Genomic DNA, 25,836 nt, shown 5'->3' with positions numbered 1-25,836 from the left:
GCTCGCCGTTACGATCCTCACAAGTGTATGGCGTAGTGTATGCAAGCTGTCACTACATAGATGAAGTCTTGATTGTTCATCGCTGATCCTTGTTCGCAATGTATATACACTCCCCTATATAGCCTCCTACACTAGTGCTTCAACTACTGCTGCCTCTGCTCCCAGATAGAGACGACCATCTCCAGGTAGCGCCTCGCAGGTTTAGCTGTGCGCTTATACCCTGTTCTTTCTCAGCTGAGGCCATGGCTATGACTACTGCGATATCAGTTTGGTTTCAGTGACCGTATTAATATTATGATCCAGATAGTCTAACGTAGTGCCCTTATAAAATTGCCCATCTGCGTTATCATCTGTCAGCTGTAACGGTCGGTGGGTCGGCTGATCGTCGGCACGTAATGTATTACCGAAACAGTTTTGTCTCCTGGTTACTGGATGAGTGGACGCTAGCGAGTTATTTAAGTATTGGCTCATTGGCCAGTTCGATCCCGAAGGATGGCGTTATTGCGGACGTGGAGGCCCGGAGCTTATGGAATTACAGCCTTGACGATTTAGCTAGACCCAATGCTGCTGGGGCTACCTGTAGTGTCGACAATAGCAGCAGTAGCAAGGGCTCGTCACCGCGACGGCAGCATCATTCAACTAGAACTTGTATGGCGCTGAAGGTTCAATAGGAACGTATGCTATACGAGTTAATTGATCGTAAACAAGTCTCTACGACTCCAGAATCAAGTGTATCACTCGTAGCTGCCATCGCCCTTTACTTAATAACGACTGGACTTATCTACTAGACTTGACAACATGTAATCATCGTGATTGGAAAGTTGCTTAATTGTGCGTAGCCTTCTTTATACTGTTTTGTCTTGGCTTTGGAGACGTATGCGATGTGAGGGGACGTTGCACGTAGAACCCTTAGCAACACGCCTGAAGTCTGGTCAGCAAGATGACTATAGTCTTTTACAAAAATATCCTTGTTTTTTGTAATGTTCTGTCTGTCTGAGCTTGTAGTGAATCATATTAAAAGCACAGCTAGAGGTTATGAGAAGGACACGTAAGTCAAAAGTATTTTAAGTTAGTATACTCGCTTTCGGGAGAACTGACGTACGAAAGGAGGAGTAATTTGGAATAATTAATACGATAGTACAAATGCGCACAGTCTGTTCTGTTCTGTTCTGTTCTGTGGGAAGTCTCAAAGCTTCTTCAAAATGCGCCACTATCTAAATCAAAATTAAACTTTCACCAACTATGAACCATTATCCAATTTGCTGGCCAAGCCTTCAACTTTTGTGTTGGTCTTTCCGATATTTACGACCCCTACTGCTCGTCAAATCTTATTTCCTATTTAGTTAGTGTCGCACTTATGCGGAGTATGGTTAGACTGACAAAGCCGTCGTTACTGGCTGGTGGTAGTAACGGAGCAACTGCGATAAATGGAACTGGAGGCTGCGGGCGGTCATATGCTCCGATTTCCCAGTTTAACTGACATTCAAGGGCTAGATAGGGCTTATGGTCTGATAGCAGGCTGTCAAGAAAAGCGACGGCGCCTACCAGCATAGCCGAAGCTTGGCGTGATGCGTTTTTGCCTAATTCCAACGGCACCTATAAGAAAAGATGGAAACTACGTCGATACTAATTTCGTCTTCTTCAAATCTAAGTAAAAGCGTTGTGTTTTGTCGAGTAACATGTTAATTCATTCACGATAAAGGCGTCCTCATACACGACGAACATACACACAAACGTTGTCCTTTCTTCTTGTTCGAAAGTATTCCTTGCGTAGATTACTAGGTACAAAAATATCGTTGGTAAGCGAGCCGTTGTCCTGTCTCCGATCGCATTCAATCAAGGGTGACTAGATGTGATGCGGACTAAGACAATCTGGCCTTTGCGATATGCGTGCTATCGATCGACGATAGGACAGAAGAGACCGTGCGATAAAGGGCATCAGCCATTTGTTTGTTCAACCAGACCATAGCTTGACGGCATTTGTTACCTAGACGTTAAACATCTTCCATGTGCGAAGTCATTTTGACGGGACTTGGTAATTAGTTCTCGAGCCATCACGTGGCTAACTTGTGAAGATATATGATTTTGTTATGGATCAATATGTATAATTAATAAGGGGAGGAAAAAGCGCGCAAGTTCACCTAATTAGAATTGAACACATCGCACTTTGATAAAATAAATATCAACTCCTCAAAAAAAAAACTGCTCTCAGGGCTTCATACTAGGCGATTGCTTGTGTGAGCATTGAGGCAGGGGGTTTACGAGCATATGCGCGCCTGACGTATGCATCCCATCCGGTGTCAAGTTGGGTTGCTCACAAAACTAGAGAGGTGTAAGCTAGATTCACAGATAGGGGTTCGACATAAGAAGAGTCCTAAAAAAGGAAAGAGGAAGACCAAAACTAGTTCCTGCAGCCGCCCAAAGCTTTTAGATGACAGTATAAATGACGGAAGAGACTGGCCGCACGAGCCCGTTTTAACAGTAACCAGTCGTGTGACAAAATCTTGTGGATATCGCTAGCTGCTTATCGCTTGGACGCTATCCCGAATGATGTAATCGGGTAACAAGCTCCGGCCATTCTGCACTGTCTCTGCTGGTATCCGCTGCTTCCTTGAATCACAGCGGCTAATGACGACCACGTGGAGGTCTCACAGACTAAAAAAACCCTTTTCCGGCGTCAGAAGATGCGAGCTGTGCTGTTCCTGCTACTGTGGCTAGCATAACCCTTAATCGCCATGACCCCTCCTCCCGAGGGAGGAATGTATGGAGACGCAAACTGATCCCGCCAGCCTGTTAGAATTCCTGCCGTCGCTAGTATCTTAGTAGTGGCTCTTTCGGGGACGTGAGTTGAAAAAAAGACTTGCGCCGATAGATTTGCTCAGTTACGGCGAGGATATCGAGATTGGCGGAATAAAGGCGAACGATTGGATTCGACGCCTGCCGCTTTTCGTCATCAAGCTACTTTGCCAAGACATATTACTCTCAAATCTGGTAGCAGATCCCATTTGCTAAGGACACTGTCATTAGGTCCTTTACCTTTGATGCCACAACTAGCGCCTATGGGGGTAATGCTGTGCTAGGATTCTAGGTCAGTTTGTTCGACGGAAAATGCCTGTTAGTTTTGACAATGGCTGATAGGCGTCACTAGATTGCGATGGCTTCTTTGCGAACTCCTGCGATGTTCATTTCCTCTGTTGCATCCCTTCACTTCTCCAGCCCATTCTTCTTCTAAGGCTCTAATCTTGTTTCCCTGTTATCTTTCTTCACCTTTTTGTAAGTAATAATTATAATGCAATAATTATATATTGAGGATAAGCAAAGTACTCTTGGTGTGATGTGTTGCATGGAACTAGCAGACAGTTTGATGGCAGAGATCGTCAAGGGCACTAGACAGTGCGGTCGCTGATGTGGTTGGGCTTCTATGTGCTTGAAAATGAAGTGGTTAAACCTCGCACTTACCGAGCTTTTGCTTCGTTCTAAAAGTCCTTTCGGTTGTGAAGGAGTGGCGACAAGTTTCAGCAACTATCAGCAGCCATCGCTAGCGGGCAGCACGTCCGGCAACGTTACAGTAAGAGAGCGTGGGGTCTTGCGTATAAGCAGCACACGAATGATGTCCGCGTGCCTCTGTACGTGTGTTTGAGCCCGACAGAATTCTGCAGAGCCTGTAGGGGCGGAAGCGACGAGCAACGAATCTGATAGATGTCTGAAACTAGTAAAAGTAACTCAGGCCAGTATGGGGCGATGGGGCGGGGATGTTGGCGAACCCTCGCAAGCATACGACCCTGAATCGGAGCTCCGAGAGGCGTGAACTTGTGGAGTCTGGAGTTCCTCTACTTTGTTCGGATAAATCCGCGGGAAAGCAGTCTTCACAGGCTTGCTTCGTGCTTCGTAGGGAATAGACAACGCGAAGGGACAATGACAAAAGGAGGACACCAAGTACAGAAGACCAACCCAAAGACAAACAGCGCTGTGAGAGCTGGACTGCGGGCTTTCTTTCACTAGCTGTTGCCCTAACCACACTATCTATACTACTACTGCAAGATGCGCCATCGCCCATGGCACTGCGGCTTGGTTTCTCGCTCCCTGCTTCATAGTGCTTGTATTCAGAGTTCTAACCCACAGTTTTAACAGTGCTAGCTACCCGCTATTTTATTTGCCCACAGAGAGAATAGTTCACAAAGTAGGCAGACGCAAAAAGAAACCACTGGTAAATGTAAGGTGACTAGTGTGTGATTTTGAAAGGAGAAGGTGTAACGCGCTTTCAATAAGTGACGCGGAAGCACTCTGATCATAGGCGAAATTAAGATAGATAATAAGGATCGAATTAACACTGGTTCCACGTCGCCGTAATTTTCAGTTTTGTCATGCGCATATTTCTTTTTGTCCGGCGAAACTGAACGAAAAACACACGTACCGCAGGGCATCGTCACAGGAGCTATGGGAACTCTATCGTTGCATCGTGTTCTATATAACCCGCTTCGGCTAGACCAAATTGGAGGCACAAATAATTGACTCATTCAATAAATGAATAATCGTTTGCGGTAGATATTGAACATTCGGTAGCCACGGAGGATAAGCCGTCGTGATTATTCAAGACAGCGCCAAATATTGTCATCAGTTGTCTGTACTCAGTTAGCAAAGAAAGCTTCTATAAGTCATTCATAAATCGTCTGTTAATTTTTCGAGAAAAACGTCGGGAGAGGATCCGTTTCTAATCTCGTTACTACCGCTAATACTTATCTATTAAAATGAGAATTACGCGCATCAACTTAAAACAATCAGACTGTCGAGCGACAAAGAATAGTACCGTCGCCGTAAAAGAAATTGCCTCTTGTTACGGCGACAGGGGTGATCCTTGCACTAGCAGGCAAATATGGACACGTAGGCTTATGTAAGACACTGAAACGAGGCTTTTCCGCCTCGAACGGGTCAGTTCTGTCTGACGACTCTTTTACCTTTGATGGATTTACATCATTCAGGGAAAAGCCTGCCTATGCTCTCACCGACACCGCTTCTCGGAATCTCTTTTCGAAGCGGAACACAGCGGGGGCCAAGTTGAGGTTCCTAACCGTACCATCCCCACTGACACCACTCCCAGCACCATGATGCTTGTCGTGGCCATGGCGGACGAGCACAATGGAAGGCCAGATTAGTGCAAAGTCATCTAGGAGTCATTCTATGCAGTAGTAGCCATATTTACTGTCTACTGGCGAAGCAGTTTGCAGGTAGTAATGCCTCCTACGCAGGAGGAAATGAGACTGCAACCGATTGTGGAAACGATGAGACGTTGATGTAAAATGGAAGGAGCTCTCACAAGAGAGAAGGAAAGAGATTGTGCATGTGAGCGAGAGGTCATGGTGACAATTAATCATATACACTTAATAATGGAACGTCGGTCATGCGCTGTCCTGCTGTTAAAGATTAGGAAGAAGGGAAGGCACTGGCGAAGGATGAACGCGCGTGATCTCGGCCGGGAAGTTCTACGAGTTTTGCGACTTAGTCGTAGAGTAGGCGGACAGCATGAGACCTGACGATTCGGAAGTTCGCGAGAAGCTGCAAAATATCCAGCTCTTGTTGGTCTGGCAACAGGCATTGATCAAAGCAGCCAGCCACCCACCCGCGTTGCGTGAACTGGTACTTAGACACTGCATGCGCTGAAAGCGATGGGAAATATTCAATTGGCCGTAAATACAGCAAACATAATAGAGAGGTGAATGTAAGCCTAAGAGGCTATTGCGATAGAAAGACCAGCCCGAGCTATGATTGTCGAGTCGGCGCCACGGTAACTTTCGGGAGATTCCCAGCTTCCGGTACCATGCTTTACGTTGAATTCGTTTCTACAATCGTAGTAGTCAGTGAGTGATTTTCTCGAACAGTGCGAGTCCGGCGATAACTCTGTCAAAAATTTCAATTTGCCTAGCATCTCTTAAGCGCTTTCCATCATCACTGTCCTTTCCCTGGTCCAACATTGCCAGCGGCCTCCAATGACTACAACTCTTAGGCACCACTGCGTCTTTTTGAAGCGGCTGAGGAAACACCTCAGCTTTTTTCGCCATCAAAACAGCACACAGAAAAAATGCAAAAGAATTCAAAGACTGACTGACTGACCTGTGCGGGCTTTGGTAAGCTTGGCATGCTAAAAACAATTCTTTCTATCGTAGGGCGTTTGCGCTACTATGTAAATAAACGAAAATTGGATCACTCTATCGAGAGCATATAGTATACAGAAGTCTACCTTTGTAAGGAATGAATTACCAAGTCAGGCCAATTTTGAGACGTGCGTGTATAGATTGTTTCGTTTAGCTTGCATATTATTCATCAGTACCCGGTACAAAAATCGATTTAAAGCGTTTCTACTAGTGGATACAAAATGAAACCACTACTTAGCTGAAATTCATAAAACTGACGCGTAAATCGGGTAAGGCCAATGGTTCACACAATTCTTGCTACTATTCTTGGGATCTGCGTAATTTGGGGGGTAACAATGCTGCGGGTAATATAAAGAATGATTAAAGTACACAGCATCAATACCTCTACTGCTTACGGTTCCTATTGCAAAATTTATTAGATTTAGTATAATTAATGGGTGATTATAAATAGCTAGCTGTTTTGTGTAATCGTTCTCGCTTTCGGTCTGTCCCTTTTGATGCCAGAACGGAGCGTTAATGAACATTGTTTGTTAGGCAACATTAGAGACTATATGGCGAGCAACAATAGCATGCACCACACGGAAGTGTACAGAATCAATGCCCCTGCTTTTCTTGGGGCTCTTTTGCTCCTGCTTTCTGCTTATAGCAGAAGCTTCCATCTCTATCATACAGTAAAACAGGCATTTCGATCTGACTGGAACCACGAGCAAAAAGCGACCGACTACGAAACAGCTGCTGAACGAGGCTGTTTTGATATTGGCATAGCAGCTATGCATTTTACGCAGTTTTAGTTCACTATTGGGAGCCTTCTCAGTTATTTCTGCTATCTTTTCCATTCAACATTGCCTATACGGGCTTGTCGTTGCAACCACGAGCTTCAACAGCCTCGTGGCTGCTATATTTCCAGGAGTTCGCTGTACGATGCAGTATGCCGCTAAGCTCGATTCGGCTTCCTTGTAGAACTGTGTATGTTACCTAGCACAAATACGCGATTGTGTATGTTAATACAATCGCGTATTTGGGCCAGATAAACAAAGAGAGAGGCGGAGAGAAAAGGTGCTGCTTGTGGATCTTCCAGTAGCGTTAGGCTAGTAGTCCCTGACGCTGCAATGGCCTGCTACCAGCACCAAGATCCCCAAACTGGCTTCCAACACACAGTTCATCGTGGTATGGTATGCCGTAACGCTATATGAAGTGGGTCATGGGGAGTGAGTCGATGCCGGGCGCCTCAGTTGGTGGCCAGCTTCTGACAAACCATTAAGGCACCAAGGGGGCAGGAGGAAGAAATTCCTTTGTTGAAATGCCGAGCCGCATCTGCCCCACGTTCGCTGACCTTCTTGCGTGTTTCTGCACGGTCCGTTTGCTTACTACTAATTAGCTCATATATATGAATGCATGACCTGGCGACAAAGGCATCAGAGTCAGTGACAGCCTATCTAACGTGGCACCTGTCGCCGCAAGGGGCTACAGGACGCCAACTTTATAAATCTGTTCCCGCGTTCAGTGTCGAGCGATTTTGGTCGTTCATGTTTTAACCGCACCGTCAAACAGGTTATGGATGGTAGACAAAACAGAGTAATTGTGTAAGTTCGAATTTTTCTTCTTCGCAAAGCGGGAAGATCATCAAAGGACGATGACTTTAATACAGCTTTGTTTACCTATTAGTTTGCATAAATGATCCCATGGCCAACTTCCAAAGCAGATGATCTAACGATATATATATATATATATATATATATATATATATATAAACGCTGTGATGTACAAAAGAAACCTATAGTTTTCGTCATATTTTTAAGACCTGAAATAATATGAAACAGCAAAACAGGCATCTTAGAATAAGTACTACTCTAGTGAAGACTCTCGTCTGTTGCTAAGCAGCAATTTAGATCGAAATCAATAAAAAATTATGAGGAAATGGGAGACGGACCCGATTAACTGCCAGCCAAATTAATTTGTTTCTACATAGTTAAAATGCACTTTTTCAACTCGCTTATTTCACACGATACAGTGTATGAATATTGATATTTGGGGCCAATCGTCTCCTAAACTCATCGTCATTGTGTTAAAAAGAAAACACATCAAAATGAGCACATAAGTTAAGTCCACACAGCCAATGACCTACGTAAAATACTCAGTTTAAGACAGTCTATTGCTTGCTCTATATCTGTCTGTCGCGCCTGATCAACTGTTTAAGCACGTTTCTGTATTGTTATGCACATACCGTTCTAATCTCGCGCTACGATTTCATTTGGTGCTCCTCAATGGCTTATTTAGGGTCGCTTCTCATGCACTCCTTCGCCCCCTGTCTTTCCAATGCACAAGTCTTTTTCTATTTTATCGTCGAATTAATCCTTACGTTTCTTTGTGATCATCTTACGTAGGCGTAATAAGAGCTCTAAGCGGCTTTTTTCTTCGGACCCTTTTCAAAAAATACTCGCTTAGGTGAAGTAAGGCTTCCTTTGCCTGCCGAGTTGTTCGGCTCCGTGTCGGTGTCAGGATCATCAACGCGACGCAACGTCAACAGCAGTAATACCATACTAGTATGGCTTGTAACTGCTGTTGTGAAGGGCGGTCAGAAATGAGTACCATATCGGGAACATGGCGAAGCATAAGGGTGCTCCAGTCAGGGACGAAATTTAGGGTTAAACGAGTTTGGTGGGATGAACAACTGGCTGCTGACTCGTCTTCTGGTATACCATCGTATCTCTGACCCCCTAGAAAGCTCCCGCATCGTATCAGTCTGGTACTTTCATAGCTTACTTTTCTCCCCTCCTTCAGTGGATGGGTTTCCTTCCGGAGTTCTTTGCTCGAGTGTCCCGACAGATTTGGTTGACGGCGACAATTCTAGCCGCTCTGGTTCGACCGCTCCTCATCGACTTCGTCGGGCGCTCTTCAGCAGGCAAAAGCCTTAGCCTGGCCTTTGACCCACCCCGAACATTAGTGTTCACAATACACTGAGGTTGCCGCATAGCAAATTTTGTATTCAAGTCCTGCTCTTCCTTCTGCCTTCTTTCATGCTAAATCGCGCAACCCGGTACGAAGTTTTTTTTAACCAATACTGCCGAGCTGCTGAAAAAGTAACATGCAGGAATTTCCGAGGCGACGACTCTCGTCACCTAAGTTCAGCTAGAACTCTCGCAACGACTAGCTTTTTTGCTTTATTATATATATATGCGGTTCAACAGTAAACTAAATTGTAGAAGTGGCGACGTAGTCTTGACGACGGCGACTATAACGACAAGAAGAATCAGTGAAAAATTCTACGAACCTTAGAATTGAAGAGGTGTATTAAGAAGAAACTGCCTCTAGCACTCATTGGCGATATAACACCAGGAAAAACAACAGGACCGCTGTTGCTACTTCGTTACAGATATTGCAATATATATATATGTATTGGCTAAGAGACGTAAAACCAACCCATTTTCACACAACAATTGTACCATTGCATGTAACGATGGCAGTGTTGCTGTGTGAGATATTAATGCAATGATTTACGAGGTTTATTGTTTGTGCATAAACTATGTAGATAGAATAATGTTACGGCGGTTCAAAGTTATGGATCAATGCGATAAAAAACATGTTTACTGGCGATGGCAGTGATGATAACAATAACATCCAAGTCCTAATCACGATAAAGTTTACACTACGGAAAGTTTCCTAAGATTCCAATACAGACAACCTACTCACTTTTTGCGGCGCGTTGACGACACCAATGTTATATCCGAACTGGAACATTCCTAGGACGGAGGCAAATATCGCTAGCACAAGGGCACATGTTAGCCCCTCCGGAGCACGCAGCAGCGGGAAGCGGCCGCAGGCGCTGCAGCCGCACATCTTATCGCCAGATCGACCAGATGATGTCCGTTGGCCTGTGCCTTCTCCACCAGCGGCACGGCCACTTTTGTCCTCGGTTCCGTGGCTTTGCGGACCACAGCGACGAGAACGTTTAAACTTCGCTTAGGGCGCGCGCGTAAGTTCGGCCTATGTTTGCCTCTCACGTTAGGCCCTATTGCCGCCGCTGAAGGCGTAAGCCGTCTTGGCGTACGGCTCGTGATCAAGTTAGACGCAATCACTGTCACCAACGCCCCTCTCACTACCGACGCTGAAATCAACAAAAATTGGCTAAACCGTAGTCGACTAATCGCTCTTTGCGTTTCGTCGTGGCCTGCCTTGACGTGGTCGTTGTCGCCTTCGTCTCCTCGAGCAGCCTCCTCGTGCGAAGGCGGCCCCGTCCCGAGCTGGCGTCCGCGATGCCACCGTAGCCAGCACTTGGTAGCAGGCCGTCGCCACTAGTAAACCCGCGGCAGCAAGCACTTTATAGCAGCGTCAAAACTGGGGATACTACCAATTTCAGTCGTGCTGGTCTTTTTAGATGAATGAGCTTTTGACCCGAACGCGACGCAAGCGACTGGACACAGAGACTGCTCTACTTGAAGCGGTAAACCGTGCTGTATGCAATTTTTTTTGCATTTACTTGGTCGGTGTATGGCTAGAGCGTTTTGTGCGCGTCAGTAATGATCGAATAATAACACGAACAGCATAAAGAGGATGTATTTGTAGGAGAAGAAAGACGACGTGCTAATTGGCGTGTCGGTGTAGACTTAGAAATAACAAATTGATGAGGCTCGTCGATGCTGTGTCGTGCTTGGATTTTCACCGAGCTGGTTGCAGCAGCAATGTCAGACTTTATGGTATTTGGCTTGCTATGGCAATTTTCCCGCGTTTTGGCTGCTGGTCTAGCCCAATGGAGCTAGCTTTCTCGGACGATACCCCAATATGTTGTTGTTGCTGTTCTCTAATAAAGGCTAGAAAACGGCCCTGCAGTACTCGTATGGCATGAAATTTTTTTCTGGACAGTAATCGAGGATTTTTCTTTATTTTTTCGGTATCTTCTTGTGTACGCCTATGACGACGGCTCGTTCACACGCCTGAAAGACCACATCGTGCGGAAAACATAATTAGTCTCAAGGCAGTAATACAGGGACCTCTAAAAATACAAGAATCCTTTACTATTTTCGACATCTTCTTGATACGTAACAGCAGCAGCATTGGGCGGGACAGGGTTTTAGAAAGTTTTAAGTAGGCTTTTTGCCAGGTCCGAAAAGGAAATGGATGTTGCCCGCATTCTAGCCCTATTCAAAGTCTAATCTCCGGCCATCGACAGACCCTAGTGAGTGGCCAATCAAAACAATTTTTCTCAAATGTGGTTCCTTCTGTCTGCACGACCCTGCGTTACAAAACATTACAATTGCATTTGGAGTTATAAAATCCTTTAACGCTGTTCGATCTCGAGCTTTGTCTCGGTTAGACAACGAAGACAATATCTTTGCACTTTATCGATTTGATAATACGGGGATGGGTATGGCACACTTTATGTAACTTATAAAGGGGCGTATATCAAACATTCATGTACGATTGCGCAACTATTTTCAACATATATTCGATCTAACCATCGTTTCCCACTGGAGCCGCGTCGGCTTCGTCGATAGCTTAGCAGGTAACGTATTTCTTTGCTAAGCTTAGGAGCATGTTGTGGTCTAGGTTTGTACTGAGGGTCAATCATTTGAAGGGCTGTCAAATTGCGATATCGGATGTAAAGTTCGAAACGTAGAGGATCACGCGGCAGGTCCGCCATGGTTCGTGAATTGTAGAATGCACACAGGTACATACTTTATCAACAAGATAATGAAGGCTTTTTGACGCACGCTTACGGGATTAGCGTTCCCAGCCTCATAATAGCAATTCGGCCAATTCAACAGTCAAATGACGTCATCAAATATAGGAGTTCAAGCGTTAGGGATTAAAAAGGATATTGAGTAGCATCGACTGCAAAAGCGACGGGTTAGGTCTCCTGTTTTCTACATCCGTGAGTAATAGGTAAAATCGAGCTCCATCTCTACCAACAACGCCAGTGGCACGATAGTATAGCCATTGGAGAAACACTCCATATCAGCGCGTCTGTACAGCACGCGCGCTGTTATCAGCATTGGTGATTAGTGTTTTCCTATAATTGGTTTTGCACATTCTTCATTCATTGAAAACGGTGTATTTGTAGTTAAACTTATTGGAATCTAACCGGAATAGCAGTTAAGTCAGTTATATTGTACGTCTAACTTAATATTCATTAATGATGTAAATAGTCCCCCTAACCATGTGATAGAAATCATATCCGCAAGCTGATTATTAGGGGCGAAGTAATTTGGGTGGCTAACGTACAGCTCTCCAACGACATTTTCAAGGTAACTCTGACGAGTAGAAATACGACAGCCGCTAGTTCAAGTCATAGCGGTGGCGAAATTATTAAGACAAATGACTATAAAATACCAGGGATTATGTCTATAAAGAAAAAAAATGGACGGATAAAGATAATGTTTTAAGTTTTACGATCGGCACTGCCATTATATATTCCATCATATAGCTGGCTCTCATCACAAAACGAAGTGACTTTACGCCTGGTTTCGAGCTTAAGCCATCACGTATTTCTCAAGTTTAGTAGGCAAAAACGTTACCTATGATGCCCGACAACATCTAGTATGTTTACCATGCGGTTTGCTTGCTCTATACTGAAAACAATGTTACCGCTCACGCAAAGATGACTGAAGAGTGAGAGGAAAAACGGATAAATTACTGATTTTTTTTTATCGCTACCAATTAACTGTGTTCTTTTTTTGATTAGATTTCACCAATTTACTGGCCTTATCAGTATGTAAACTACTATATAAAACGATCACGTCTGAGAAAGCGATTGGGAAAGTACACGCGACGATGCATAGAAGTCTCGCGATGAAAGAATATTTTCTTTGCATCACTAACCCGACCTTAGCAGCAATATCGTGTAGGCGCCAATTTTTGAATTCTTGCGACTCGCCGCGATTTTTCTTTTCGACTGAAGCTGTACGGGTATCTGTCAACACTGAGGTGCTGATAAAATTGTCGGTATTGGAACTGCGTTCCTAGCAACGCTATCTCGGGTGATTCGGAGCGTCGATGGGAAACAGAAGCAGAAAAATGAGCGTATCGTCTGCAAAGAAGCGGAAATACGCCACACGAAAGGCGAAAGCGTTAAAATATCAAAGCCATTTTGAGGGGGCGGCACTCGATAATACATAGGGTAGCTTTGGCGGCTGTAGGAAACGCAATATTAATATTTAGTGTTTGAAGAATCTATATTCGTGCGGAAGCTGTAATTGAAGGTCATAGCAATAGTCTTCAACGAATTTCAAATTTCCGTCAAATCACATTTCGATGCTACTGTCGCGGAAGCAGGCCTCATTTTGTCCTGATAGTACGCCTCAATGCCCGAATAAGCAGTGTTTTTTTGAATGCATAAGCTATGCCAGTGTGGAGGATTGTCGCTCGATTGTCATCGAAATAATAAAGGGGTTAGTTGGCTAATAATGTAATTCAAAGTGGCTGCACCTACTGCCATCCCCCTTGAGTAGCTTTAGCCTTTAATCGGACACCAAGTCTTTAAGCGACAAATCAAGGGAAGAATGAGAAAATAGTTGCCCCGATTTGGTGCCCCTAAAGGTTTCCTTCGTTTTTCCTTTGGAAAAGATCCGGTGTATCTCTCTAAAAAATTTAAAAAACTTGGGTTCGTTGCCCTCGGTTTTCGTAAATGTTTCAATGGTAGCTTTGATCTGATCTGAAGTGCATGTGAAGCTGTAGAAGCACGATGCTTACAGTTCTCTGGTTGGCTTATATTTTGTTGTCTCGACTGTATAGACCCCATTAAATAAAAGGAAATCTAATTAAGTCTTAATGGGGGGTTGTCGTCATATAAGTGATATGCCAAGCATTAAGCCACTATAACCATTGACGTTCAATTTGCATGGCAAAATTTTTCTCGTATGTTATAGCACGTGATAGTCATCATTTAATGATAATGGAGTTTTTATATGCTTTACACTTGCTGCCTGCATCCCTTCATAAATTAGCGGGGCAATTCCTCAGCAGCAATAGCTACCCGGATGTCTCAGCTGCGTGCACCGACAAGGACTTCCTGATGTCATTTACACAAAATAAATGTGCAAGTTAGAACAAGAGACATAATTCAGCGCAATAGGAAGAATTTTTCGAAGGCAATTACTAAATATGGGGCATCTTTTTAGAAAGTGGTGCTCTGGAAAACAATAGAAAATCAAACGCCAAAGCAGCAAATAATGAACGAGAAGGATACAACAGGCTGGCAGGAACACGTACTAGGACGCTCACAGGTAAGTTAGCACAAACGACAAAAATCAGAATACTAAGGCTGGTTTTTTACGACGACAAACAAAGAACCAAAGCCGGCAAGAACAGGTAGGGTTCGAACGTGCCTTCGGACATGGTGCAAAGGCTCTACGGTGGTTTGTTGTGTCTCAATACGATCCTGGCTTATGCCCAACGATAGCCAGTGGTAATCAAATACCTAACGTCCACTAACATCAGTCACAACAATATCGACGAAGAAACCGTGGTGCACACAATTTTCTTCTCTCTTCGGCTTATTCTATTGTATTTGCTTTGCCCCCCTAAAAGGACCTACAGAGGGGATTAAGTACGCGTTCCGTGCAAGCGAGAATATGTTGGTCTTGCACTTTGTTTTCATCGATTTTAGAATCGGACCGACAGATGCAGAAGAAGAAGAAGAAATGAAAAAAAGATCAAAAAGCTTTTATGTCCACGATGCAGTAGCTGTACCGCTCCTAGGGTCAGGATGGACGTTCGTAACGAGCGGCCACTTGAGCTAAGATTCTGCCTGACCGCCGGACGGCCCTAAGAACACCGATGCGGACAAGAGTTATCTCGATTTTCTGCTGAATAGACGAGTCTGCGATTTCTAACACATGATTTTTCTATTTGCAGGATATTTAAAAACTGAAACGATTCCATAAGTCTGCATAATTTTTCAAACGCATTCAAAGCAGCATCCTTAGGGTTACACATTTTACTGAACACTTGACATTGTATCTCTCTATCAAGCTGGGTATCGGTTTTGAATGGCATAGGATTGGCTAACTTCCGAACTCCGTGCAGCAAAGGCAGAATTCAGATTAGGACCAAAGCAGTAGGGGCAAGAAAGAACCTCGTCGTAGAGAAAATTCGCATGAACCAAAAAAAAAAACGTGAGAACCATGAAAAAGAAACAAACTGTGAGAAGGACTGGGATACAGAAATTACAAAGCAGGGGAGGCGGATCAGCGCCTGGTTATGAAATAAAGAATGGGCCTAAACGTCACTAATGGCGGCGGCAGCAATCAAGCGACGCGAAGAGAGCAGATATACAAAATGTTATTGACTGGCTTATAATTAAAATGAAGAGAGATCGGAAAGGTGGAATCGAAGAGAACTGGCCAAGAGGACTCGGGCTTATAAGCGGGTCGATTGGTGCACGCCACCGTTCTTCTCTTACACCGGGTCGAAAATCAAAGACGGAGAGGGAACAACACCCCGAAAATACTTTGGAATGCAATCACCCTACCTTTTATCTCGCTAAGACTCCAGTCAACCGCCGTTTAGGTTCAATGAGAACTAAGATAGGAAATAGTGATGAAGAAAGCGCCGTTTTAGATGAGGAAGCCAAAATCGTGGACAAATCGAAGACCAATGAACGCCTAATGAAAGAAGTCAGTCGACATAGAAGAATAGAATTCTCGAGGAAAAAAAGCTCAGGTAGAGACGGTGTTAGAGAGAGTTAGTGCAAAACGACAGACGAACAGCGAACCGGTTCAAGACGAGAAACGAGGTCAGAAAGGCAGAGCAACACGCCGATAAGGGAAAATTATGAACACATAAAACAGTAGCAAAGCTATGATAGTGATGATAAAGGCGGTCGTGACTGCAGTTCTTTCGCCTTGACCAGAGGAAACAGTGCGACGAAGATAGCTCCGCTGAAAGAAGCAGCGTTGAAAGCCGGAAGGCTGGCCAGAGATTTAGACCTTCCTAGACCTAGATCGTGCCCAGTAGGTATCCGCTACTGCTAGAACTACAAATTCCTTACGATCTCCGTATCTGCAAAGCTGTAATAGTGACCGCACGTGTATGATAATTATTTGGACAGATGTAGTGGTAGGTGGTATTGGTAGTAGGTAAAAAAAAAAAAAAGACTTATTCGTGATTCGCTGTAGTTATCGTCTACGAGCTGCCAGCGAGCACAAGTTGCTGGCGAACAGAAAAATTAGACCGATTAGCGGACAAGCTAAGATTGATTGATAACCACGAGCCTGCCAAGGGCTTACGAACGTAAAAGTGGGTGAAACAAGAAAGTAAAATGAGGAGCTCATACCACCAGCGCTTGTATGACGCCAGGAATACCAACAAGACGAGAGCTGTTCACCGTGACAGAAGCCACTTTTCCAGCTTCTGGATTGCTTTAATTCTATTGTGGCTGTTCCTGCCGGTTCAACTTCGAGTCTTGTCTTTCGCTTCAGCAACGCGTCATACTCTTAGCGTACGAAGGCTATCGTCTCTAATTGCGTCCCTGCAAATAAGAAGTTAGTAGCACATAAGCGCCTAGGCCTTGGGAACGTATGTGGTAGAAGGCTGAATGAGCAACCGTCGCTTGACGTCATCAGCCATCGCAGCCACCTTTTCCAGAAGGCTGATGTAGAGCACCAGTGACGAAGGCTGTTCTGCCACTCATCCCGAAAAGCTACTGAAAGCTGGCGGGCGAACGTGTCATTATAATGAACATTTTCAGAGGAAGCAACACTGATAGCATTAGGCTATATAACTGTCCGAATATTAAATTGCCCCACCAAATTCATTGGTATCAAATCAGTCTGGCTTGTGCTTCGATCCGTAACAAAGCATTGGTTTATGCGCCTTGAAATAGCCAACGTTAGAAGCAATTTTATTTTGGCGCGCAAGTTTTTGTAACATGCGCTTTTGTCGATATGGCAAACGTTCGTGTGCCCTTTCGTCAAGTGATAGAATACTGCTGATTGCTATTGTGGTCCACGGAAAAGCGCATCGATATATAGAACTGCCGTTTCTAAATCTAGTGACCATTATGTAAAATTTCAGTTGGCATCTGTATCTTTGCAAAATATTTGTGTCGTTTGCAGATAGAAACCTGACTAAGTCATTCTCATATCTCGACAATATCCGCAGAAAGTTTTCTTAGGAACTGGACCGTAAGGCCCGATAAGGTCCGCGGTTTTTTATGGGTGGACCTAGCAGAACTAAATCAACAAATAGTTACCAATATAGTTAAAGTATGTGATCATGACGAGCAAGTACAGCGTGTATTGATTTCGTCATAAAACACAACGTATGGCCTCCAAGTCTTTTGTTTAACACATAAGCCAGCCTCCGCTGGATATCTTCATACGGAGGTTTTATGAATGCCTGCATAAAGAGAAGCCAACATAAAGCATCGGAATGCCTATAAGTTCTTCATACCACGACCAAATTAAGAGGGGAACGGAGAGCGTCACTATGCCGAGCCAGCTAGTGTGAGTCAGCGATACGGCGGGTGCCGTTTTCCTGAGCCCTTTATGTGAGCCTCGATTTGTTCACGAACACCAACGGCGCCAACACCAGCGTCATTTCATCTAACGCTTCTATTCCCAACTAATACTATTCGACATATCACATCATCACGTACTAAGCATCTTCGTCTTACGCTTTCGCCACCTCAATTAAATTCAGGCACGCTTCTGCTAGTGTACGTCTGCTATTAAGTCATGTCCTAAAATACCGAAGCAGGTAACCTGATGGCGGTTAGAGAACAGAGCTAGCATGGTCGTATGTAAATGGGCAAAAAAGCCAAGCATGCTCTTCTAGGCCTTCGAAGTCCCTCGCTTGCTCCCCGTCCTAGCCTACGAACCCACTCAAGGCGTTCTAGTCTCAATAGTTTCGTTGTCGACGTAGTCCGCTTTGGCGAATAAGCTCCTTATCTGCTTGGGTCGGGCCCTTGGCGCATTTCGACCCACCTACCGTTCTGACCCGCTGCTATCGAGAAGCTTGGACGAATAGCCGAATAGTTTTCTGACTGGTGTGTGTCTTTTCTGGGACGTCGATAATATAAGATTTCCCCTTACGACCTCATCGATCCCGCCTAGCCCTGGCAGGTTCCTCAAACATTCGCAGGGGCAACGCTCAGCTGGAGGCAAGGGCCTAAACGTGTCTTTATGTATGTTCGTGTCAATAGAGAAAACAGTAGCGCATAGAGGGCGCTAGCTGTCTCCTCAACGACATCCCGATTCCATGACAAAACCTCACGCCGTCTCGTATAAAGCCACTCAACACCCACTCATCCACCTGCCAGATAAATTTAAATTCTTTTGGTCTCTTCGCTAGCTGACGCTCAACCTTCGAAGAAACCTCGAAACCTTAAGGCGCCACATCGTTGCTGCCGCTCACAGCACCGAAGTGCCATTCAGGCTTTGCCGAGGTGCGGAGCAACGTCTACGTCAGGAGAGGCCAGTAAGTTGCTCGTTGGATAACATCAGTCCGACGTTCTCCCACTTTATAAGAAGGCGAATACAGAGACATATTATCAGAGCGGGTCGTAGGGAAAGGTTGAACTCACTCGAGATGTGGCGTGGAACGACGGCGCAGTAGATGGGGCATCCCACCACTGATATCATCTTGCTGTCAATAACAAAGACGTAGGTAACAAAGACGAAGACACAGACGATAAAACGATGCAAGATCAGCATGAACTAGTTAGACGTTCAAGCCCAGTAACCGAACGATTTAAGCAAAAAGAGCAGGCTGCTCAGGTGACTGGACCAGTATGCTAAATCAAGGTTGTTTACTTGGCTGTCTGAGTGTGTGTATATACAGCTGCCCCGTGCACTGCTACAAAAAAAAATGGGACAATACGCTTTTCCTCCATTCAAGATAAGGCCAGGTGAGGAACAGATTTGGGTCTGGCGCTAGAGCGCAACAGAGGAGACGAAAAAACGCTAAATGTTATTAAAAAGCTGTCAGTTGCAACTCAGACCTCAATGGCCGCTGGATGGGTGTATGAGCAAAAATGTGTGATAATTACCTTTTAAGTCAACTGGGGTTGCCATGATGAACAGTCAAATTAAGGAACTGAATAATTTTAAAAAATTTCTGAGTAGCCTCTGATTTCTCGGATTTCACACTCTAAACCTCAAGATACAAGTCCAGTGGCATGCGCACTATGCCACTGAAGAAGTCCGTTAGGAAAGCCTAAGCTACCAGTAGGGTTTTTTGTACAAATACTAACGAACAAAACAATCAAAAACTCCCAGAAAAGTCTAGGAGATGTCATTTGGTAAAAAAAAATACTAACTTTTTTTACGATTACGATTTCAATTTTTCTATTGACGGCTCATCTCAGGCATCCACGCGCGTTATAAAAGATTACGTTTTAGCAGTGCACTGAACACCCAAGGTTACTTTTTTTGTCATGTAGGCCACATGCTTCTACTGCTATTTCTATTGATGGTGCTCAGGACAATGTTCCTAGCGCTGAATAAAGATTTCCAAAAATGCCTTAGCGTATAGGTAGGTCTCACAGCATTTCCATTCTACAGGGACATTCACGCCGCGTAAGCATAAGCAGGTTTTGCCGCGGACCAAAACGCGCTGAGGGTTTGCCAGAAGCCGAATAAAGCCCAGCTAAGAAAAAGAGTAAGAGGTAAAGGCAGAGGGAGAAAGGACGTGAGCAGAAGTGGCATTTGATGCCCTAGCCAGCTCATGCAGCTGGTTCTCTACGGAGCACGTATGTACTCCACGGCAACGGTGGCGGCGCTGTTTGCGGCATGCCAAGCCATTGGTCTGAGTCTCGCGATGGTGGAAAGCTTTACTATTAGATGACTCCCATATGTTCCTGGTATCGTTCGCTTTTCCCTTTTTCCTTCTTTCCCTCTATTTTTGTTGTAGCCCCAGAAACACAGTTAGTAGCACATAGTTAGGCACGTTGCTTGATACCTGGTACCGGGCCAAGACGGCAGAACTGGAGAAAGAAAGAAAGCTTTTGCCGTGCTACTGAGAAACGACCAAGCTGAGGTAAATGAGAAACGTAAGCACAGTTTTTTTCGAGCAGCAAAAGTTCAGTTTCCGATCTGGCAGCAGGATGCGAGCTTGATCAGCTATGTCGGTATCGCCATATCACACTCTACATGCCAAATGCTTTCACTGCACCAGGCGCATACACCAACATCCTTCTCAGACATAGAAAATTACCACTATTAAGCCAACTCCTGTTGTTTTCCCTACCGACAGTATCACCGTGATCTTTCTCTTTGAGGTAGCAAAAAATTTGGCTCTTGCAAACAAAAAAAAATAGAAAGAATAGAGAAAGCTTTCGCTTCATATGGCGATAACTGACGCTAGTGAGAAGAGCAAATGGGCGTCTCATATAAAATGCACGCAGTGTAAAGGACCTTTAAGGTAATCGGGGAAGCTAGGATTGGAGGCTTATGGTTTGACAGGCACCAATAATGGCAGGAAGCCAAAGAGTGAAGTGGGGGATAATTTAGGGTATAAGCTCATACCTTCGTTCACACAACCGTACTCATGCCTGATCCTTTTTATCCCCCCTTCCGCATCGCCTGTAAACGGCCTTACAGCGTTGACAGACCCGCACGATGTACCAAAGAGATGCTTTAAATTAAATCGCCCTTTAGTTACGTAGCAGGTGCCGATCGCCAGGCCATGTTTCTTCGCTCCTCCGGGATTTACCTTGTCACCACTACGTGATACTTCAACGGTACAAGCAGCTTCGTAAGGTCGCTGAATCCTACTCGTATCCACCCATGGGATCGCTCTAATATTGTACAAGGCCTCAGGAGAACTCGGAATGTACGGAAGTCATGCTTTGACAGGCTTTGCATAGTGTTGAAAACATTTTTCATTGGAACAAACGAGGTGAATAGAGCCGTTCCAACATCAATAATGGTTACCCTGTATACCAAAATTACTCGAATGGAATAACCACATTTAACATGTAGGAAATGCAATGACGTTCTAGTCTTATAGTAGAACGCTTTCCATTTTCGTCTACAAACGTAAGGAGGGCTGGATGAGTCGACTCTGACGCGATGGAGTTCTTTGCGCTTATCCTATCTTCTTCTTGCCCCGCCGAAGCAGCTTGTAGAATGGATTTCCAACACGTTTCTGTTCCACCCAAATCTGTCTCTGATAATTCATGAAGTTGTTTGCAAATTTAATTTTGAAAGGGTCAAAGGGCGCTGGAGCTCGCTTCGAGCGGATTGGGTTAATCGTTTTTCGGTTCTTTCAGAAGAGGAAAAACACGAAATGCACGAAATACAGACTTCCAAAAACTGAGCAAGCATAATATATTTAAGCAAAAATGGGCCAATTCTTCTTTAGTGTATGAATTTGATGATAAGCTAGACTTACATGCCCAGCGCAACTCGCCGAAGACTCTAAATGGAACAGAACTACCATTCACGTACTGCAAATCTATGATATCCAGAAATCATGCACTCGTAGCTTACTTCGTTCAAAAACAATTATTAGGCCCCAAACCGCACACATCGAGTCCGCCATCAAATATCAAGCGTACGCATGTACAAGGTTCGTGTGCATATAGAACAAAGTATTGAAAGTTTTGCAAAAGTAACTTTTTATAGGAGGGGAAATTTTTTTCAAGGGGAAAAAAATAATTAAGTTTTTATGCTAATCCCGACCCGAGCGAGCTAAATAGAATCGATCTTGGCCATCTCATATACATAAGAAGCTACTAATGCTTGCCTCCCTAAGGTAATTTCCTTGTGCTCAGGACTAAGGCTTCTTATAGTTAAAATCTCCATTAGGGCTTCGTTGACTAGCCTAATGGAAACACCAAGGGCATTGCCAACCTAATGCGAACCTTTTTCAAACAGTACCAATACACGCTATGTATGCTGATTCACCCATAATCACCTGAACGAGGCTGTTACTAGTAATGTTGTACACTGAATTTTCTAATACTTTCCTTACACGTGTATTTGAAATGTCTTAACAGAAATACACGCATATACGACTGAACTCCGCCAGTATTTTCACGTACATCCTCCCCATATTTACAGTTGTAATAAAGATTACCATATACCTTAAGAATAATACCAAGAGCAACAATAACAATGGCAGACTATTGCCACAAAATAATTATTATATTACGACAAACTCAGTTAATTACATCTTCGGTCGCACAAGTACACATATACCCTATTCCCTAAAAAGATATTCTATCGACATACAGGCCCTACCTTCAACGCCGCTCTACAGGAATCAACATTAGCCACAACAAACTCCGCTCATGTTAATGGCGGAGTTTGTTGTGGGTGATGTTAATAGTGAAGATAAGGCCACTGTCGCTACCCCCCCCCCCCCCTAGCCAGCTTTGGCACACACGGCTTCCGTGGCACCTATTTCGCACTTCGTTCAGTTTTTGCGACGCGAGTCACAGCTAGGCTAGCCTGGCTTCAATGATTAGAAACATCGTATGATTCATTTGCGACTTCACAATCAGTGACAACCTCAATTGGGAAAAATGATTTGCAAGGCGAAAGACTAGCGCTTGATTCGAAGTCGTCAGATAGAAGAGGCTGTGGTCGGAGGCTGGTGGCCGGAAGCAGGGGATATACGATTGTGATCAGCGGTTTTGAACACAAGCAGAAAATGGAAAATGGAGAAGTCTAGTGCATTTTTTTCTTTCATTGAAACGTTTAACGTTGCTAGCCCGTACACGCACAGCGTACCGTCACCCTTCACCGTTTTATTTATTTAGCCACGGTCATTGATGGACAGAGCGAAAAACGTTTTACGAGTGGAATCGAATTATGCATCGTTGATTCCTTCGAATAGGTGAAGAGCTTCTGCACGGAAGAAGGGTACAGACAACAGAAACAGATTTCCAAAGGGCAAAAATTACACAAGGCTTGCCAATCCACACATGTCTTCAAATATTGGCTAAACTAACACCGTATATAGAGGCGTCCTTTATTCCGTTCGCTTTGATGTTGCGCGCCAGCCTGGCCAGCTTTTAACCTATTTGACTTGGCCATTGTTCTTTGTCAAAGCAAAACTGCTATTAACGGCAACTTGAGTAATAGCTTCCGCATGAAGATAGATCTGCAAAAAGCTCAAAAATGCGGAGAGAACTGTGCCATTTTTCCGGTCTGTCAGTTTTAGGTAGGCGTTATTATGGAGCTTGAATCGTAGCATTACGCCCGATAATAGCGCTGCGGAGGCGGCAAACGCTGCACATATTTAGTCGCTTTCTTATAAAAATATTAATTTTCAATTAATTTAGCTCTGCAGTAGCCGATACCCAAAGGCTGTGCTCAGTATACCCGCCTCGTACCAGTAACAAGAGATCTAAAAAAAAATAAAGTCTACGCAATAGGCTAATATGTTGGGGATTAACGGGCATAGATTATTGTGTCTAAACGAGTTTAAAGGCTCTAACTTTATAGGTCTTCTATGGAGCTTAGACATGAAACAAATTCTGCAGCTATATATATATATATATATAAAGGTCACTCCGTTAATGGTCATTGCCATAATGTCGCGCCAAAGCGACAGCATAAGTCGTCGACATTATTGGCAAGTAACACTGTAAAATGCGTATATTTCGAAAAACAGAAGAAAAAAATCTTCCAGTACGTTAGTGTTTAGAAAATGACTTGTACGCTCAAATTTATCCGATGCTTCGTCCAGTGATTGGGCTTCTTTGAGGGAAACCTCTGCTGCTGGGCTTAAGCCACTCTCGTCGGCTATCAGGTTGGCCATAGCGTGCCGCGGTGGAGAAATGGCGGTAGTCTCATTAAAGTCGGCGACTTTATATCCATCCCCGTAAACTGGTTGATGTTAGCTCATTTTGTGGACGACAGCGTTAGATACCACGAGAGGACAGCAGTGTAACTCAAATGTTGGAAGCACAGTTAGACCTAATTTGGCCAAGTCACATTTTATCGCATTTTACGTTCGTTTGTAAGTGCGTCGGGCATATGGGCGGGCTGATTTCTGTCAGACAGCAGCGCCGACATACCACAACGGACTCTACGTAAGCGGTCGCTTGCGAGCAGACAGTCGAGAAACAAAATCAGCATAACGTTGTCCCGTCTTTTCTTTCGTTGTCGCTTTCCTATGGGAGCGCAGCAAATTTGCCACTCTAACGCCGCTACCCCACGGGTAGGCCCTATGTTGTGGCGAGAAAAGAACATTTCTCAGCACTTGCGCAAATATCCAGACCTCAGCACACCTCTCCTGTCCTATTTCGCTTCTTTCCAGGAGAGAATTGCACAAGCTGTTGGAAGGACCAAGATCTGACCAAGACGACCACAGATCCATGGCAGTGTACGAGGGTACAGATGGCGACAGGTAGGACAGATGGTTGGAAACAGGGTGGGTCGGATACACCAAAGTCGGAATTAGCGTTTCGGCGGCGGTGGCCGCCGTTGCCCCTGCTAAACTTTCCTACGCGGGGGACTTTCCCAGCGGACATGATCTCTATGGACCCAGTGCGTTCATCAGACGTAAGAGCACATGAGGCCAGAAAGCGGTTGAAATTTAAGCCCATATGGTCGGCTCGCTAGTGGTTCTGAGCTGTCCTTCGCGAATTGTGTCTTTTGCTCTAAAGCCAAATTCTACTGACGATAAACGCTTCGTACTATGAATTACAGGTAAAAACCGAACGACAACAATAGCGGCATTAGTTTCTATAAAATTGCAGGGTGTGTGCGTAACTTGCTCGTAAGCTTCTGTACGTCGAGTGGGTACGATGAAGCCGATGTTACCCAATGAGTTTTGCCCTAGAAAAAGCACACAAAGAGCGCAAACGAATTTTGAGCATTCTGGTGCAAAAAATTAGTTCGTAAAGATCTGAAAAGTTGCGTTGCCCTGAAGCCACTGTCTACGACGGTGGAAATGATAGCTCTGGTGTAATGTGCACCAATTCAGCGTAAGCGTAAGCAGGACTGAGAGATTTGAGTATTGTGAGCCGAGCGCCCCGAATAACCGTAGCCTGCAGTGGACAAGGCCCGCCGCATTTCCCTACGTTTAAGCCAACCGAGCTTGCTTAGCTGAACTGGACTGTGCAGAAGGGACGCTCCGGTTAGGAGAACCCATTTAGAGGAGCGACATTAGCCCGCGTTATGGAGCCGAAACAGCGGTACCGACCGCCAAGCCCGTACAGATTTTTGATAACAGGGCAAGCCTCCTTCCCCGCCTCCTGCTTCCATAAGCACTCCCAGAATTCGCCCTCTACTGAAAGCACCATGAAACTTTTTCCAGCAGCAGCCCTAGCCCCCTCAGTCGACAACGTTAAGCTTCTAGTCACTGTCTTAGTATTCGGTTGCGGGCGACAGAATAACATCGGCAATGTACCACACGTAACAGTGCGCCTCCGTGTATCTTTATGTGTATACGCGTGAGCACACGTTTCCCCGTATATAGACAAATCCCAAGCGGCGCAATTAAAGTGGATCCGTACAGATAATAGTATATTGTTGACGACAGTATTTTACGTATTATCGTATTTTATTCGTATTCAATAAGAAAATGAGAAAACGAAAATATGAGCGAAGGTGAAGGTTGAAGGTTGATGACAGATTATAGTTTTGATATCATTTTAAAACGTAGCAAAGAACGTTTTTTTGTCTCTTCGTTAAAACCTGCATTCTGCAAAATATGCATTGGATCTGAAATTAAAGCTGTCGCGGAGAGAAATGTTCTCAGGTCGTCTAATCGCAAAGATGCAAGCTTTGATTAT

The 25,836-nt window shown here is 44.6% G+C and overlaps 1 protein-coding gene across 6 annotated transcripts in view; it reads right to left on the bottom strand.

Moving 5' to 3' along the window:
- Nucleotides 1-25,836, bottom strand: part of Glut1 (Glucose transporter 1) — a 171,264-nt gene that overhangs the window by 97,248 nt on the left and 48,180 nt on the right. For all 6 annotated transcript variants that reach the window (XR_015310895.1, XR_015310898.1, XR_015310897.1 and 3 more), the window contains one exon: nt 9,840-11,080. Coding sequence is in view for 2 of the 6 variants with exons in the window: in XM_086968145.1 (XP_086824271.1) it covers nt 9,840-9,986 (147 nt within the window). In the remaining 4 variants the exon portion in view is untranslated. The remainder of the gene's footprint in view (nt 1-9,839; nt 11,081-25,836) is intronic.

The sequence above is a fragment of the Varroa jacobsoni genome, unplaced genomic scaffold (genome assembly GCF_002532875.2).
Source record: "Varroa jacobsoni isolate VJ856 unplaced genomic scaffold, vjacob_1.0 scaffold_402, whole genome shotgun sequence".
NCBI classification, from domain to species: Eukaryota; Metazoa; Arthropoda; class Arachnida; order Mesostigmata; family Varroidae; genus Varroa; species Varroa jacobsoni.
Note: the sequence above shows the minus strand (reverse complement) of the source record. Positions and strands in the feature narration are given on the sequence as shown.